Source organism: Anser brachyrhynchus, assembly GCF_964034855.1.
Source record: "Anser brachyrhynchus genome assembly, chromosome: 5".
NCBI classification, from domain to species: Eukaryota; Metazoa; Chordata; class Aves; order Anseriformes; family Anatidae; genus Anser; species Anser brachyrhynchus.
In genome coordinates, this window is record NC_137699.1 from 29,179,631 (window position 1) to 29,199,148 (window position 19,518).

General features: G+C 40.1%; 1 protein-coding gene across 1 annotated transcript; it reads left to right on the forward strand.

The window, feature by feature from the left end:
• The first annotated feature begins 32 nt into the window (after nucleotides 1–32).
• SLC39A9 (solute carrier family 39 member 9) lies at nucleotides 33–19,419 on the forward strand. The gene is made up of 7 exons (XM_080595406.1): nucleotides 33–331; nucleotides 4,177–4,285; nucleotides 8,111–8,302; nucleotides 10,641–10,709; nucleotides 11,801–11,886; nucleotides 14,271–14,405; nucleotides 14,699–19,419. Exons 1-7 carry the CDS (start codon nucleotides 236–238, stop codon nucleotides 14,927–14,929), a joined length of 918 nt encoding a protein of 305 aa, XP_080451532.1. The 5' UTR covers nucleotides 33–235; the 3' UTR covers nucleotides 14,930–19,419.
• The last annotated feature ends 99 nt before the right edge of the window (nucleotides 19,420–19,518 follow it).

Below are 19,518 nucleotides of genomic sequence, written 5' to 3' on the forward strand. Positions count from 1 at the left end.
GCTTTCCCGCCTCCGGGTGGCGGGCGGCCGCCATCTTGGAGCCGGGAAGGCCCGGAAGGGGAAGCGCCGCGGTGCCGCTCGGTGAGGGGGCGGCTGAGGGGGAGCCGCTGAGGGGGCAGCCATGGGCCGGGGCCGCGCCTGGGCCCTGGGCGTCCGCACGGGCTGAGGTGAGGTGAGGCGAGGTGAGGCGGGGCTGGGGCGGGCAGCTCGCCGCCGGACCTCGCCGCCAGGCGCCATGGATGACTTCCCTGCCATCTGCCTGCTGTCCCTCGCCATGCTGGTGGCCTGCTATGTGGCGGGCATCATCCCCCTGGCCGTCAACTTCTCCGAGGTGAGGGGGCAGCGCGAGGCGCGGTCCGCTTGTGCTCGTTAGCAACCCGCACGGAGGCCGGGTGCGGGAGCCGAAGCCCGTCGGAGCGCTCCGGCCCCAGGCGGAGCAGAGGCTGAGGCGCGTAGCGGGCAGGCGCGGCGGGAGCCGGGCTTGGTGCTCCTTGCGAGTTTCTGTCAGAAATGCCCGGAGTCCCGGCTTAACTTCTACTGCGCGCCTCAAAGGAGGGCGGCTGTGCGCAGTTCTGCTGCCTCCGGCTGTGTTTCGTGTTGTTCGGAGGTGGTGTTCTTGCCCGGTGTTTGTGTAGGTTATACCCGTTTGTATGGTTGGATCAGGCAGTCCCTGCCTGTTTTGGGACTCCCGGCAGCTGCCGGAATACAGGTCGGTGGGAATCCAGAAACGTGGCACTCGGCATCAACAGCAGTCACACACTTGCCAGCCTTCTGCGTAGGCAGTGCTTTACCAGCAGCACACACGTGTACAAACGAGTTTATCGTGGGCTCATCAACTCTCGGAAATCCTCGATTCGATTTTACACTTGCCGTAAACTTGCTGTTTTAAGGATCTGTCTGCTTTGCTGGTTTAACAACAGAACTGTGTCTGTGGAAATGATTTATGTGCGAACACCGGTCCTGGAAGTGTCTGATGAGAAGTTACAATCGCTTTATTTAAAACGGTTGCTTAGGCCCCCTGCTACACGGGCAATTTAAAACCGAAATGGCTGTTTGGGCTGTGCGTTATGTGGTTTGCAAAAAGCTTCACAGGTGGTAATAGAGAAAAATGCCTCCTCCCCCTGGGTACTTATCATGGTTAAGTAGAAAGCAAATTAATGCTGTACATAATAAATACAGATGATGGAGAACAATAAAATTATTTGTTAATTAATACATTTCTTCAGATGGGTTTAATTGTGGACCTGATTGTTTGTGTTTTGATTTCTTATTTGTTTCTATTCTTTTAATTACACTTGAATATTCTTGAAAGTCTGAAGCTCCAATAAAGCCTGGTATAGCTAAACATTAGTGGTAAAAAGGTACAGATGAACAGCTCTTTGCTTTATTTCTGCAGGCAGATGCACATTTTCAGTTTAATCCCGATTTACATGAAGTACTCTAGAAGACTGACCTTGGGCCAGAAACCACACTCTACCAGTACTTGAGGCTCTCTGAAGTTGTAGCCTAAATGCTCAAAACAAAAAAAAAAGTTGTTCAGGTAGTTTGAATCTTTTCCTTGGGTAATAAAGACTCACAGTGTTGACTGGAATGGGACTGTTTACTTTTTGCTAGGTCCAAGTAAGAGCTTCAATGACGTGAAGATTTAAACGAAGAAATAACTGAGCTGTGGAACAGCTCGGTGTTTTGAGGAATTTAGGTTTTTCCCTGTACATTTTTTAACAGCATTTACTCTGCTGCTGCTCTTAAGAAGAGACACACAAGTGGGTTTTGGAACCGAAATAGTTTGATTTCCTGGATGCCTGTCTGGATAAGCTGCAGTTATTAGGTAGCTGTATTCACCGTTTTGAAGTATTTCATATTGAAAAAGAAATGCAGACTTCTCTTGAAATAGTAACTTGTTAGTGTTTATTATTTTCATGCATTTTTAAAATTCACAGATGTCCAAATTCAAGCAGTACTCTGTATTTGAAGTAGTACTTGAGATGTTTTTTGGCAAACACACACACACAGCGTAAGAGAGAATATAGTGCTGCAGTGTAAAACCATTTTGTTTTCATTCTGAAACATCATATTTTGGCAAAGCTACTTTGGGAACAGTGGGTGTGGAAGATAATCTTTTCATCTAGATTGCCACTGTTTAATGATTTATCAACTGTAATTGTCATACATGCAACCGTACCATGCATGTTGATGGAAACTTTACATCTCTTGCGTATTAGTACTCATGTTTTCCCTGGTGATGCTGTAATTGTTTCCCTATGGTCCCACTTGGCTTGTTTTCAGAAAGCCCGTTGTGCTGTCGAGAGCCTCCTATTTCTTCTATGCCAATGTCACCTGTGCAGGCGAGATAAGCGGTGCCTGTCCTTGCGGCGTGTGAGAGGGCAGGTGGCACGACGTGTCTGTGCTACGAGTGGTTTCACAATGTTTGAGCACAGACCTTTGTCTCCAGGGCTCTGGTAGCTAACATTGCTATTTGGTGGCACGCAGTCCTCTTGTGCATGGAAGGTGATGGCTCTGCCACAAAACAGGTGATACCCAGTTGTTACGAGGATCCAGTTTTGCGTGGTTACTGTATGCACTGTGTTACAGGCTAGTTCAGGAGTGACCTCTGCAAGTTGTCATATTTTGAAGTCTAGCAGACGACGCCTATATAATTGCATTTTCAGCACGTGACTTTGACTGTAGCCTGTCAGTGTTGTGGTCACAGGGAAGCAAAAAGTATAATGAACTGTTCTTATATTGGTAAAATAGAATTTAGTCAAACAGTACTGCAGTTGAGAGAGGGGCAGCATCCCTGGCTTTTTGGTTTTGTTTGGTCCAAAATTAGAATATAACTAGGAAAACAGTCGTTACTTATGGTGTCAAATGTCTACCTACCCATTGTGGTATTTTTTAAGCATGTAGAAACTTTTCCTGGAGTATAAACTAAACTACTTTTGTTTACTGTACTTTAAAAACATTAAGTTTATGTAATTTTCGTTAAGATTTAATTACAAATTTGCAAAACCAACCAACTGGCGTGTATTTTAAAAGCTCTCTTTGCAGGGGGGACAAGGGATGGCTGTGGTTTGTAATTCTGTGTTATACTTGCTGCATAAAACTTCATTTGACGCCTTTTTGAATACATAGAACACATCATCAGATCTTTCAAATACACAAAAGTACACTTCTCTTTAACTATTTTTTATTCACAACTGTGTTTTTTTTTAAATAAACTCTCTTCTTCAGTGATACCCTATTAAATACAATGCCATTAAAATATGTCAGTTTTAGGACAGACTTTTGTGCAAGGGTTGTTTTAGAGACTGAAACGTAGTTCATCTCCTGTAACAATCTTATAACAGCTTAACTTGGTTTGTTGTGTCTCTCTAAACTTGTAGGTGAAGGTAGAGCTTTTTTGCTCTAAAATCTTCCTTTTATTTTTTCTGCGGTCCTAAAACTTTTCTTAGCCTTTTTCTGTTATATAAATATAGCTGACTTTGTGGTTTGTACTCTTATTTAACCAACGTATTTGCATTTGTAGAGGCGTTTATATTTTTGTCTCTCTCATTTTTCTTTCTTTTATCTGGCAATTTACTTTATTTATATATCTTCCTTTGTTACTTAGCCTGACTTTTTCAGGAACGGGTGATTTATCCTGTGTTGTGCTGTACCTAGGAGAGGCTTTAGGGAACTTGCAGGTTTAAGTAGGTTTCTAGTGGGAAGGGTATTTGATAGCAAACCCAGAGTAGAGATAAAACGTAGAATTGTGAACATGCTCCAATTCAGACATAGTCTCCGTGATCCTTGGTCTCTGCAGGCTTTGCAATTTGAGGTCTTGGGTGCAAATTAGCCCCCAAAAAACATTAGTGTCAATTATGACAATCCTTGCTGTTCTCAAGTATGCACCACTTCACTTCTCTGATGTTGCTAGTCTAATGGGTTGTCTCCAACTTTCATTTCCTATTTCAGTTGTTTGTATTGGACACTGAGTACATTCACATTTCAGCAAGTTAGAAATATAGGACTATGCAACCAGGTCTCCTGAGTATAAATCAGCAAGAGGTTTCGTGGGTCGTTCTCTCTCCTCCACTCCACTTCTTCCCCATCCCCCATTTAACCTCTGTTAATGAGGGAAAGTAAGGGAAGCATTTTCCTTCGTAAAGGTGATACTTGTTTTGTGCTTGCTTGCAGGAGAGATTAAAGTTGGTGACTGTTCTGGGCGCCGGGCTGCTGTGCGGAACTGCCTTGGCCGTCATTGTGCCTGAAGGAGTACATGCACTTTATGAAGACATTTTGGAGGGTAAGAACCAAAACTATGTAGATAGCCATGTTCAAGATAACCTAGGCCATGATTTATTATTTAGTGGGGCCTGTTTGTAGGGCTTTTAAGGTAAGATTGGCAGGGGCTTTCACAGTATGACACAAAGCCCGCGTACAAATACAGAACTGCCGTAGATAAGATACTGCACGTTTCTGGTGGTTTGGGAGAGGAGTGTGATCAGGCTGCGGATCAGGTGATTCTTGCCGAGCGATCCGGTCGCTTGCGGGTCCAGTGTAACAGACTGCTCATGGAGCCATAGCCCGTTATGCTGGGTCATGTGTAATGTTTCTTATTGTGGGGAGAGTTAAAGTTTAACTTTCACTGGAACCTCTGATGAGGTGTAGGGATGTCTTTGGGTGAGAATGGACTCATCGACTATTTGCTGTTGCATTTCGTAATGTAGATCACTTCTCGTTTCAGCAATTGCTGGAAGTGCTTTATGTGTACGTGTTATGCTATGTGTACTTGCCATGTAAGAGTTTTCTCTTTTGAAACTGAAGAACTTACAGAAGTATGGATAGGTTCTCACAAGTGTGGAGAAAGAACGCTGGATGGCAGCTGCTGTTCCTGCTCGCAGCAAGCTGGGGGGCTGTTCCAAGCCAGTTAAAATGGTCTGAAGCTGGAACCAAGATACCTTAAGGCACCTGACTGAAAATCGTGGTTACGTGGGGCTAATTTGCAGAGTAGGAGACATTTCTGTCTTGGGTGGTATAAGCACATCTTGTACCCAGAAGTCTTGGAAAATCCTCAGTTTGAGGTTATGACCTTATTTTGAATAGTTGGGGCCCGTTACCTTTGTCTGGAGTGCCCTTTGAATCTTGCTTTAGTTTGGCGTGACGTGCTGTCATGTTACCTTCTGACAACTTTCTGATTCTGAGCACGCTGGGAAGTATCATACAGACAGTGGTAAACAGCAACAACTTAACAGTCACAGGAGTAAGGCCTATGAAGTTGAAACTAGAAAAATCAGCAATTGTCTGATGTCCCATTGTTCCTAATCTGTAATCGACAGATAATTGTAATACTCTGGTTTCTGTGTGCTATTGCATTTTTCTTATTTCAACAACCTTTTACATTTCTTTTTAGGAGTATGCTTTCATCTATTGTGCTTTAGTTTCCACTAAATTTATGTTGTTTCACTTATTATCTTCTGTTTACTTCAAATCTATAAAATCATCCATTATCAAGAAGTAAAAGAACCTCTGATTATGCTTTTATACTGTACTGTAATTTGTGCACTCTAATGTAGGATGTCTCTAATGAGCTGTAGTTGTGGGTTTGCTCTGCATTCCACTTTAATTCAAAGTAGAATAAATTTTCTTCTAATGATATGGATAGCAGTAAATACAATTACTGTGAATATTTGCATGTTTTTCACTAAATGTGGTGTACTGTTCACGAATAATATCTACATCCAGATGTTTAGAGCTGTTAATCTATATTTTTTATATTATATTATCAGGGGAAATGTCAGAAGTATTTACCTAGTAAAAAAGATTTTTTTTTCCTGTGAATGACTTCAGGCTCAATTCCGAGCTCACAGTATTATTAGTGAAGTGATTCTGTCTGTAAGGAAATGTGTAAGTGACACTAAGAGAATGATCTCTTCCAGATAATTCTGCTTTCTGTAGTCTTCTTTGTAGTTTAATTTTGCCCAACACATTGCACTTGCTAATCAAATCCTAAGTCATTGTTTTCATTTCTTGCAGGTGCAAGAGAGAATGAGATTTTATTTATTTTTATATTGCAGAGAGGCAAAAATCACAGATGTTACGGCTTTAACTACAAAAATACTTGTGATACCTTTCTTAGAGAAGTAGGATATTCAAAGTTAAGCTTAAGATTCTTAGAACTTATCGGCTTTCAGTACAGCTCTTGCAACTGCACCCATTTACGTCACTAAGTCTAGAAAGGTGCTGAAGGGAACGCCGAGGCTTAAGGCTGTATATGGTTTACACACACATGTATGTACGTATATGGGCTGTGTTTGCCCAGTTCCAAGTGTAATTTAACTCTGGTTGCCTGTTATCAGAACAAGAGTTTGCCATTGTTACAAAAGTCACTTACCGCTCTGTATTTTCCCCCAGGCTGCAGAATAAATAACTGCTCATTTTTTGACCTTTTAGGCTGCAGTGAGAGCAAACAGCATGCCATGATTCAGATTAGTATTTGCTCCTAAACCTATTTATGCACGTATGTACGGAGTGAAACCAAGTATTACCAATACATAAAATTCCTTGGTGACTGTGGTCCTTTGCTTTAACTGGTGAAACTGCCTGACTGTGGTTGCTGTGAATTACCCACAACGTCTAGCATCTTGAAATAATCTGAAGCAATGTTATCTTTTTTATAGAGATGGCAACAATATTGTTTGGTCTAAATTGATTTATTGGTTGATCTTGTGCAGCAAAGTGAGGTGTGTGAAGTCTTTCAATCAGCCAGCCTATTCTAATGCTCTTTGTCTGTAGTAATGGCGTGGTGCCAACATCTTGTGCAGGAGGGTGGTACGACTGAGGCAAATCCAAGAACGTGTGAATACTCCAGCATAAAGACGAGTTGAATCAGTCACGTTTTTACTGTTGGTGTCTAAAACTTCAGAAGTTGCCAACCAAAAACCTCTCAAAAATGACAGTTTTGCTTTTGTCACTTACACCGCAGATGTTAGAAAAGGAGTAATGTGCTGTGCTCCATTTTGTTTGTTGCTGTTTTTTTTAAAAAGGGTGATTGATATTATACTATTTTTTTAGGTAGCAGCATATCTAGAGTAAACCTTAAAAATGCAGACAGATTTTGCATTGAAGTGTAGTGATTATTCTTGTCTAAATTTGTTACATCCTTACCTTGATTCAGGCACAACAAATTGGCTCTTCGGAAGTCAGAAAGCTTTCCAGAGCTGCACGATAATTCCTTCCAAGCCTGTGCCTGTTCTCATACTGAGAAAACATTGGTTGCTTTTAGACTAGTGAAACAATCTAGTTAATATTGTACTTTCTTAAGTACTGTATGCTAATCCTGTTAGTCCTTTTTACCCTTAAATGAGATTAAAATTAGACTAAAATCAGTAACATTGTTTACGGTGAAGACTTCAGAATTTCTGATGGAAACTGATGGAAATTTCTGATGCAAGCAAGAATTTCTGATGGAAACTTGCTTAATCAGTGCTATTTCTTATTCCTGATCTTTGCTTGTACCTTTCTAACAGTGTATTTCTTTATGTCTAGGCCTTCCTTCTGCCAACAGCAAATTTTTCACTTAAGATTCTTCTGATAAGATTCTTCACTTATTAGCTGGAAACTGGTTTAACTTTGTTAAACCAGACAAATGTCTGGGGCCTACAAGAAAGCAGGAGAGGGACTCTATCAGGGGTGTAGTGATAGGACAAGAAATAATGATTTTAAACTAAAAGAGGGTAGATACAGATTGGGTATTTGAAAGAGATTCTTTACTAGGAGGGCAGTGAGGCACTGGAATAGGCTGCTCAGAGAAGCTGTGGATGCCCCATCCCTGGCAGTGTTCAAGGCCAGGCTGGATGGGGCTTGGAGCAACGTGGGCTGGTGGGAGGTGTCCCTGCCCATGGCAGGGGGTTGGAATTAGGTGATCTTTAAGGTCCCTTTCAACCCAAAGCATTGTATGATTCTATGAAATGTGTGCTATCCTAGGAAACTGGGCTAAGAAAAAACTTTAAACAATGATTTCTGTGTGTTGTCTAAGAATGTATGAGGAATGTTTTGAGAAAAGGAAGAGAAAAGTGACCACGCCATGTTTCGTCCACTGTCTCGTAATCTGTTTGTTTGGCTGCCGCAGGGAAGCATCACCCAGTGAGTGAGATGCAGCACGTGGTGGAGTCTGAGAAGGTCGCAGAAATCCCGGTTGTACACGAGTATGGCCATGACCATTCCAGGTTGCACGCCTACATTGGTGTTTCTCTTGTCCTTGGCTTTGTCTTCATGCTTCTGGTTGACCAGATAGGCAGCTCTCATGTGCACTCTACAGATGGTAAGTAAAGAGAGTTAGTCTTGCTAATTAGTTCTAATTAGCAAGGTGTGACTTTTTTCAATGCTATCGGGATTTAATTTGACCAGTCACATCCAGAATTTCAGTAGGTGCTGTACAAACATAAAGCAGGATCTGTGTGAAATGTTTGTGCTGGAAACCTGTCCTGGAATCCAGCATAATTTGAGAGCTTGCTTCATTAATGTGAAATAACTGCAGGCACGTGTAGTGTGGCGGTGGAGGGTGACTTGACACTTGAGTTATTGTCTGGTTTACAGTATCGCCTATAGGGGGTTTCTTTGGCTTTCCCCAAAACGTCAGGTTAGTCTTACCATCATTATTTTTCCTACTTAATTGTCATACATGTAGGTAAAATTTGCAAAAACCAAAAAATTATCAGAAGTAAGACTGCAGAAAGAACTACGTTTAAGCTCTGGTCCTTACTGTAACTGCACGGCTGAGCTCCTGTATTAGTCTACAGCCTCACTTGAAAATGCTTCCTGCGAAGTCCAAAGATTTCTCAACTTGTTGCAAGATTCTCAAAATGCCCACAGTTGCCCTTGTTTCTTGCTGCAGCTTCACATCCAGACTCTAGCTTAAAATGCACCAAAGGTATTTTGTCATTGAGAAAGGCATTTATTGCCTCGGGCTGCTCATTTTTTCCCCACGTAGTCTCTTCTGTTAGTAGAATTTGCCCCTCCAAAATTAAGGAACACACACACCACAGCAAAGAAGGAGCTGGGGGGGAAATGTTTTGTTTGCATCCTTAGCAGTTCATGGTGCAGCTGCACAAATGCTTGTATGGGGTCAGTGTGATGGGACAGTTATGAGGCAAGTTCAGGGGCTGTGTGTCATTTCACGCCGTTTCAGAAGCATAAGTGGAGCCACAGACATGGTAGCTCACTTCCTTGGATTTTCAAGGAAAACCTTGCTAGTAAGGATGACAAAGGGACGTGGGTGAGCCACTGCCAGGAAAATCAGTGGCTTGTACAGATTATGACCCTTTTCCATGTCTCTATTTAGAACAAATAGGACAAAATTGGCTGTGGTCTGTGTTAAGAGATGCACAGTATGAAATCGGTTATTAAGGAAAGCTTTGTCTTGTTTTTACCCCTATCACAGGAGATGTAGTAATGTTTTTGTAGTGTTTCCTAAAGCTACTGAAGAAAAATATTTCTCATTTGAACCAGTGCCTGGTAGTTTTTCCTTTTCCATGTAACTAGATTTTACTTTCTCTAAACTAGAAAAATTCTGCAGGCCGGAAAGAGGTACGAACTTAAATGCGACCGTCCCTTTGAATTCTAGTTCTGATCAATCAATGCAGTTGAAGAACTTGAGAAAACGTGTTTTGTGACTGATCTCCTGTTCTGACATGAGTATACCAGCACTGTCATCCCGTGCAATTGCTCACATAGGTTCTCCTTGATTCAGAAGACCAATCTGTTGGAAGAGAGTACGTTAATTTATTTAGCCAGCTCACTTCCGTGATGTGAGACTGCAGGAAGGGGACAGGCAGGAGAAAAGGAACACTATTTTTCTCTTCTGGCAGCAGTGCAGACTTGTTAAAATAGCTGTGTAAGCATGCTTGCAGTATAATTAAATAACTCCTGTTGAACTATTCTGGAATAAAACAGTTGAATAATATGCTCCTATATTTGCATAGGACTTATCACTGTGATAAACAGTGCAGCTTCCTCGTATCACTTTCACTGCTGCTTGCAATAACAGTGGAAATATGGGCTGGTCTGTATAATTATTTAACATGAAAGCATCCTCAGAGTAGTTGTCAAACAGCTGCAGTCAAAACACTGGGTCAGGAAAACTACTGAAATCTTTGCAACTGCCCCCACAAGAAGTAGAATTTATTGCTTACTGGGAATTCCCAGAGAATCAGTTCAACAGGGACTGTCGCAGATCTTTCACCTGAAGGAAAACTGGGCTGGGGGGTGGGGAGGGGGAAGCATCCTGACCGTTGGTGTAACTCGAGTTCGGGATCTGAAAGCTAGATTTTCTTCCCCTTGGTAGCAAAGAACTTCAAGGTTTGGTTTCAGGAGCTTAAGAAAAACAGCCAGCACTGCCTGTATCAGTGATCCTGTAAGTTGCAAAGAATAGTCTATGATTCTGTTACTTGTTGATGGAACTTAGGGTGATTTGAAGGTGTTAAGTGTCAAACTATTTTATAATAAATTTAATGCAGAAATACAAGAGCTGTTAGTTTTGAGTATAGCTGCCTGAACCGCTTATCACAGGTAAGTGATGTGCAGTGGTACTTACAATTTTTCTTCCAGCGTAATTTGTGTATTTGTTCTCATTATGTTTGCCTGCCTTATGACCATTTCAGATCCAGAAGCTGCTAGATCGGGCAACTCCAAGATCACCACAACACTGGGATTAGTGGTCCATGCTGCAGGTAATGAGGGACCTCTTGTTAGAACTTGAGGGCTTCTGTTGCTCTGTGGCGTGTCCCTAGGTGCAATAGAAACACTTGCATTTTGGTTTTGAAGGTGGCTTTTTTATAAACAAAAAAAGAGGGGAAAGAACTAAGGCTTTTTACCAGAAGTGGCTAAGAAAACATACTCCAGTACTCAGAATGTTTCAGAGAATTTTGAGTGCTGTGTTTTCCCTTCTTTATTTTTCCAATCTAAAAATTGTGTGACGCTTTCTGCCTGTCCTTTGCTGGCTGCTGTAGCTGCAGAATTTCAATACATGCTTACACATTTGATACATAGTATGAAACACCTTTGGGTTTCTTGTCAGTAGAGATGTGTTTTTAAAAAATAAAAAATAATATCATGTGGAAAAAGGAAATTTTAGGGTGGAGCTTAAAGGTTTGACTGAAACATTTATGTTGACTTGCAGGGATTGAAAAAATGAAGCATGTATTGCAGTCAGCCCATGTTCCTGTTGTAATCCTTTATTATATATCCATAGTGTAAATATGGTGCCTTTAATCTCTTCTGCTGACAGCTACTGTGTAAATGTCTTAATTTTGATCAAAAGGTATTTCACTAAACAAAGTGTCTATATAGTACGGATTAATACGGTATCTATTTCCTATTTCATTTAGACAATAAAATTGTTAAATGGTACTAAAATTATTTAAGCAGTCGTTTAAAGAGTAGTAATTAAAGTTCTTTTAATGTTAAGAATCTAAAGCAGCTTTTTAAAATTTATACAGACAGCATTTCTACAACAGAAAACTAAAATTAGTAATCTTGTTACCTGATTATAATTTGTCAGACTTAGTCAGTGCTGTATACATTCTCATTATAATTTTTATGGTCTTGGGGAAAGTGATACAGCTCCTGTTGTGGGTTGTCTGAAATCCTCAAATTGTTTTACCTGAAGAAACAAAGGGGAATGAATTATGTGTTGGGCTGGTTTATTTAATAGTATTTTGAGTAACAGGACTTCTCGAATGTTTTGTGATCCCAGCCATTATGGGGGGGCAGCTGAAATTTATGTGGAGGAATAATCCAGGAACTTTTACTTCTCTTTCAGCCGATGGTGTTGCGTTGGGTGCAGCAGCTTCTACTTCTCAAACTAGTGTCCAGTTGATAGTGTTTGTTGCAATTATGTTGCACAAGGTAAGTCAACAACCGAAAATCTGTTCTTTATTCATTAAAAGACTGTTAAAGCATACAGACATTACTAAAGATCTTAAATTTCCTTGATGGTGTAATCTGGAAGTGTTATCCCATTGAAATGAACAGGTTAGCAGGGACCAAAAAGCACTGGTATGATGTATGACAGAATAGTAAATGATGGATGTAAGTCTGAATGAGGTGCAAATGAGAAGAAATTCAGACTTCTTACTGCCTAATTTATCTGCAGTCGTTGGGAGGAGTCTCCCAAATGCAGGGACAGAAGAACAGCTCATTAAGAAATATAGCAGCTTCACCTTACTTTTTATGAAACAAGGTGTTTTGGTGTTCTTTTAGCTAGTATTTTTGGTGGGGAGGGATGGGTTTTTCTTTTTCTTTTTTTTTTTAAGGAATCTTGTTGTTATAAAAGGTGTTTTCAAACAAGTTCTGCATGGTGGACTACAGGATTATATGTTAGTATTTTCAAGGACACAAACTTTTATGCTGTTACACAGCTTTTTTTTTACACTGTTCACATCTTTTTTACCTCTGTTCTCAAAAAAATAGGAAGGATATTCATGTTATGAAGGGTTTCACAGTGTGTGGGGTTAGTCTTTCAAAACTACATAGTATTGGAGGGCTAAAAAATAACTTCTGATTACTTGTGTTATTGTAGTAGCTTCAACATCAATCATGACACTTCTGTAGGAAAAACTTTGAAACGTTTTGTTAATGATAACAGGCAAGCAGTGAAGATGGAAAGATCTTTTTTCCTTAATGTTTATGCAAAGATTGGCTATGTAAGTGTGCTGATGCACATGACTTATGGCAGTGCATACGTATATTACAATAGTTAGTCATACGTTTATGCAGGCACGATTTTGTATTATTGTATGTCCCAAATGTTAGGAAATTCAGGTTTAGTACATCTTCTGTTCAATGTTCATGCAATAAACCATTCTTTATGTAATCCTCTTTAAAGGTGGTGATAACAGTGTCACATGTTGCTGTGAAGCTTATTTCACAGCTAATGCCAAACATAATTTTTCATTTTTTATTTGTAATGTTCAAATTAACTGACTTCTTAAATTTTGCAGTTGCACAATTTTAAAAGAAAATTTCTCTCCAAAAGATTATCAAGAAATATGTGATATTGAAAGAATATATCTTTTGTGGTCATTTTTTGGATTCTTTTCTTCTGATCCAGATTGATGCTCGTCTTTCTCACTTTTTCCCCTCATTTTCTTTCTTTAAGTTTTTTTTTTTTTTTAAAGGAGAGACTGCACATAAAACCAGCTCTAATACATTTTAGTTTGTCTTGAGTAGTACTGTCAGGGTGGAGTTGTATTGTCTTTATGTGAGTAAAAATACAGTAAACTCTATGAGCAGGACAGCTGCACCTTGTGAATAAGAAACTGGATGTTAGTGGCGGGGATAGAAAAGTATTTGCTTCACAGTGGGAATAGAAATATAACTGAATGATGAACAAACCAAAGGAGCTGTTCAGTCTCTGTTCATTTGCTCTCTCTCTTTGGGAATCTTTTCCCTTCCATGTTAAATTGTAGAATTTTTCTGCTTCAGCTTTATTTAAAAAAAAAAAAAAAAAGAATAATCTAAAAATGCATAATATCAGGATGGAAAAAAAAAGAAATTACAGAAGTTAATGGAAATTTAGGGTTTATAGCAACCGCTCAAGTCAGAATGAACACCTGAGCATTTATGACTACACAAATATCTTTACTTCTGGTACCTTTCCCAGCATTGCACTAATAGAATAGCATTGCGCATCTATAACTGCAGTCCTCGTTCTAGAATCAGCATGAGAACAGTCTCAACTCTTGTTTCTATCCCTTCTTTTTGCAAAGAAATAATTGACAATATGAGTAGAGCAATCCATATCTGTGAGTCTGCAGTTGGAGATCATTCCATTAATTTCTTCTTTAGAAACTTTTAAAATGTGTTGCTACCCCAAAAAAGATGGGTCATAAAACAGGGCTAGGACTGCAGTTTGCTGAGATGGACAGGATTTTCTTAATTCACAGTTTTCTTAATTCACATTTCTTCTTCTCTGGAGACCTTCAAATATTTTTCTGTGTCTCTATTGCAACACAAATAAATAAAATAGTTTGTAGGCTGATGAAAATACGAAATGTCATTTACTTGAATGATAGGCACAACATGGCTTCCCATTAGGTAGTGTTCTTAAGGCAGAGTATTGTATAGGATTCTGTTTATCTGGGTTAACTGAAACATATAAGTGCCTTCCCTGAATTTCTTTGAAATCTGTGCATTCCAGTGAAGTAAGTCATATTTCAACTTAATCTTTATCGCGTATTTCAGGTAATTTTAGAAGGAATTGTATTACCAGTAAATATTGTTTTTTGCAGGCACCAGCTGCCTTTGGCCTGGTTTCCTTCCTGATGCATGCTGGGCTGGAACGGAATCGAATTAGAAAACACTTGCTGGTCTTTGCGTTGGCAGCACCTGTTATGTCCATGGTGACATACCTGGGGCTAAGCAAGGTAGGTCTGAGATGTTTGTCCTGCCCAAAACATAGCTTAGCGGTGGAGTTAAGGGAAATGAATATCATACAAGGTTCATAATTCTTTCTGTCTCCCATCAGCTTTATAATGTCACTATCCCCATGTGAGGTGGAAGACATTAAGCAACATACTAAACTATTGTCACTGTGAGAGAACGAGAGTTGATAGAAGTCTTACTTTGTCTGGACCTTTATAGAATTGTTTTATTATTGATTGAAGAACTTCTGCTCATCTTCAATTTTTTCTCTTTGTGCTTTTTTCCTATTTCACAGAGTAGCAAAGAAGCCCTTTCAGAAGTCAATGCCACCGGAGTTGCTATGCTTTTTTCTGCTGGGACTTTTCTTTACGTTGCCACAGTTCACGTCCTCCCAGAAGTAGGAGGAATTGCTCATAGCCACAAACCTGAATCAACTGGAGGAAAAGGACTCAGCCGTCTGGAGGTGGCAGCCCTAGTCTTAGGATGCCTTATTCCTCTAGTTTTGTCCATTGGACACCATCACTAAAAGCGCGAATTTCACCGTTCTCCTCCTTGATCTGACATGAGCAGTAAATGTCGGCTGCTCCCTTTATCACTGTCTGTCTTATCCATCATCCATCCCACCTACTTTATGGAGTTCAGAGGGAACCTTGATTGCAAAATGAGGAATACTGGGAAAATTTTTAGTGTAGCAAAATGTACTTTGGCAGCCGGACATAAATTCTGTGTAACTTCTCTGAAGACATTTGCTATTTTAATTGTTACTTCTGGCCCTATTCTCAGGGAAGATGGAATTTGGAGTTTGAGAAAGGTGAGTGGGGAAGAACATAGCGACTCATCATGAAATTGCAATCACCAAAGTATCCTGCAGTTCAGCTTTCAAAGCTGAGAGCAAAAACAAAGGATGGCTGCCTTTTGAGAGGTTGAAGTCTTCTTACTAATGAAGAAGGGGGCTCTCCCCCATTGGTTCCGTGTTGTCTTGGCAATGTGAACGGTTCTTGTAATGTTTGTCATTAATTGTATTGCGAACGCGGGCTGCTCAGAATTCTGGACAACAGTGCTGTTGTGACAGAGGTGTCATTGATAGGAAGGAAATGCTATAGAGAAAGCGTAGGATTAGAGTAGGAAATCAGCTGGTTAAGAGTGCGCAAATGAATTTTGCAGTGTATTCCATTATTTAAGGGATAGAAGCAAGGAGAGTATCGTTTTGATTATTTATGCAATTGTTAATAAGTTTTAAACAGGCAGTATTTACTGGGAGATGGTCTTCCACCAAGTAAAGCATAGGCACCAAAAATGTTAGCGGGAATTAGGTATTTGTAACTGTGATTACACTACTGCTACTCCTGAGAGAGATCTGTGTTGTCCTTTGAAATCAACGTGTTCTGGGCTCTGAGGAGTAAAAATCTGATGGAAGCACCTGTTGAGGGACCAGAGAACTTTACTAGCTCATTTTCAAGAGTCTGAACCACTGAAATCAGTGGTGTGTGTGTTTCTCATTAAATAAAATGTATTAAGGCTAACATAACAAGATCTATAGATAAATATTTATGTTACAGGTAGAGTACAAAGTGTTTCTAAAGCAGTTCTAAACAAACAAAAGAACAAGCAAGCAAGAAAAACCTGGTGGGTTTCCAGTGGACCTGTTAGGCGTTTCGCCTTTCCTTTGGGAATCCTGCTTTCACCTTTTACTGATAGTCATTAGATTCGGTGAATCTACTTGAAGACTTATGGCCAACTGCTGACGCCTCTCACTGCAGATGGGTGATAAAAGATCCATCCCTTTCCAAGCCACAGCATTTTCTTGTCAGGCACCTTTTCTCTTATGCAAATTATATTACACTTTAATAACTGTAGTGCATTGAAAAGTCAGGAATGCTTGATGTGCACAGACTCAACATAAAATTCTTTCTTTAGGGGAAAATTTTTAATGCTGTACCCTTTTTGAGCTATACTTTTTCTGCAGTTTTTAAAGCTAACATTGCCAAATAAATTTTTGTTTTTTTTTAATGGATTTTCAAAGCCTGAAATATCTTTCCTGAAGTGCTTATTGTTTCAATTTGAATGAGCGTGTCTTTCTTCATGCCATTTATTGCTTATACTACGCAGGCCGTTGTGCCTTTTAACTTCTTTGCATTTTTGTCACCATCCTGTTTGTCTAATAGCCCAGTAATGGGCATGGCCTGGCTCTCGGCCTAGTGATGCTCCGTCTGTTGGCTTTGTAACAGTGCAGGCGTATCCCAGGAGCGTACCTAGTATTGATCCCCAGGAGTGCTCGTTCATTTGTGTATTTTACAATATAATAGGTGAACTTGAAAAGTTCATTGAAAGCATTGAAAAATGACTAGAAATGATCTTCTCCCACAAGATACTATTTTCAGATAGAACTTCAGGCCTAAACAAGCATCTTTGGCATTAGAGCTTCAAAAGTTAATCCTGTTTTGAACAGCCACTGCAAAATTAGTGATGCAGATGAGATCCTCTGCTGCACGTCCTTAATCTGTTTTTACAACATACATATGCAACTAGTAACTTACTAGTTGTTACCTGTTAAAAGGTTCAGTGAACAGGTTACTGACGCGTGCAAGTGATATATAGGGGTATTTACACCAGAGCTCCCGGTGTTCTTCCTGATTTCCCTTTAATTACCTTCTTCCTTCGTAATGTCACTATTTTACCTTGATTTAACCCTTCCTTTTGTTTCCAGAATCTGAAGAGTTTGTGAGATCTGTAAAAAAAAAAAAAAAAAAAAAAAAAAAAAAAAGGCAAGCAGGAAATAACTTAGAGCAGCAACAGATGCTTACATTTTGTAGAACAGCAGTTTTGAAAGTGGAGGCTATCTGCCTAAGTATGCAAGGTGAGTCCTTCTCCCACCAGACCTGAAACAGTTTTCATATTGAGGGGTGAGGTCTGATTCTTGAAAACTGATCCAAAGAGCAAACCTTAATAAGCCTGATGAATGTACATGAGTGCTGATTCATGATGGATGATGCTGGCATGCCGCAGGCTGTAGGGAAGCTGTTCTAACTTGCAGTGTTCTGGGAGAAACTTGAGTTTCTCAAATACTGGTCCAGCAGCCCGTATGTGGAAAACATTTGGACTGGAGTCCCAGTGGCAGAAAAGTACTATGCTCTTTTATTTTTTTATTTATCTAGAGCCACATTTTATCATCTGCCATTTGCACAGGAACCCTGACTCCGCTAGTTACACTTGTATCCTGACACTGTTCCTCTTCAGCCTTCCTTATTTTGTACACAACAGTTGCAGCAGTTTGGGGGTGCAGATAGTACCTTTTTATATGGATGAGTGTTTACTTCACTGCTGGTGTAACCTCTAGCATATTAATCATAACAGGTGCGACTGGTGAGAAGTCTTGTCATCTTTGGTTTTTCCCCATCCCTTAGGCCGTGTTTCTTTTGATGGGGCAGCTACCAGGAATGGTAATACTCAATCATTCATGAACTATAGAGGGCAAGTTAGAGCAGCAGGTGAGGGATATATAAAGTCAAAACATTGACAATTTGAAATTGGTGCAAAAAAAAAGCCTGATAACACGTAGCTTTCACTTTGGCACTCAATTATGTGATATAAGACTTCTGTGAAAGTTCTTCTTATCTGTTTGGAAGTAGTGTTTCCTTTTTGCTGCCTCTGTTATCTCTGTGTTGAACTGTTATTTTCAATTACGTAGCTGAAATTGCAATGACTAAGGAAGATTCTGGATATGTCATAGGGAGGATACAAAATCTTAAATGACCAAAACTTTTCAAATCATTAGGTCCACGTGGAGGATTATTTTCTAGAAGCAGAGTATTTTAATGAGGTAAATAAAATATCACGTTTTATCATATCCCTGTTCTTACCTATCTCCCATCTGTCACAATAAATCCAAGCACTGCGTGTAGTCAAGGCCATCTGGTGTAATTTTCTGCTCCTCAGGGGACCTTGCTGCAAGCAAATTCCTCTTTACTCTCCCTGTAATAGCCATCTCTGCCCGTGTTTCTGCTGTGAGGTAGGTGGCAGTAGGAATAGCAGGTAGCACTTTAACGAAGTGCCAGGCATTTCCCTTCTTTCTTCTGTAAATCCCTCTAGGAAACCTATAATCTTCTCATCACCTTTTTTTTTCCCAGTTAATGACTTCTTAATTGGCAGTAGGAATTGGACTAAAGCTGTGTTTCTCTTCGTCCCAGTGTGTTCAGGTACTTTCCCTACTGCTCTAATTCTTCTATTATTCCTCGTGTTTAAAAAAAAAAATAATCTTTTGTTTTCAGCACCTGGTGGCAGATGCAGAAGCTGCTCTGGCATTAACTTGTGTGAGGAAGGTAGATCTGCCACACCGAGACAGGAGGTTTCAATAATTGTTCCCTGTAATTTCAGATGGGCAGGTGTTAAACACAAAAACCCGCTGCTGACTTCTGGTTTCAGAGAGCCATCTCTAGGTGGATTGTGTAAAAGTATGGCATCCAGGAGACCCAGGAATACTGTTTATTCAGGAAAAGTTCAGAGCCTTCAAGGAGCTTTTGAGAGTAGCAGATGTGTCTGTGCAGTACCAGCTCTTGGCAGAGTAACAGAGAGATGCTGTGGAATAAAGGCTGCTGCTGCTGCTCCTGTCCTGTTCTGTGCTGCTTTATGTGGGACTTGGGAGGGAGAGGAGGAAGTGTGTTCTTTTGGGGTGGGAGGAGGAGGAGTGGTGTGGTGGGGAAGTTTGAGTTTCAGATTTCTGTTCACCTCAAATTTAAAAAACAACAAAACAAACAAAAAACCCTTTTATTTCTGATTTTCTTTTTATTAAATCTCTTAGCAGCCTTGGCTTTCCAGGGAAGAACATTGCGTGGTCATTGCTGTTTACCTGACTCCTTGTATGGAACTGTAATTTTAATGTCTCTTTTTTCAAACCATTTGTACACAAAATCATTCCATGAATGGCTGCCTTATAATTTCTCCACTTTAATTGTGAATGGTTAAAATAATGTTGCAGTTTTCAATTTGTTTTATTATATTAAATTTTTACTAGGTGCAGAGCTTCAGAGTTGGCTTTTCATTTATTGCATGGGGTTTTGTGACAGCTCGAATAAAGAGAAATGACAGTCTTAAATGGGATGCAAGCACTGCAGACAG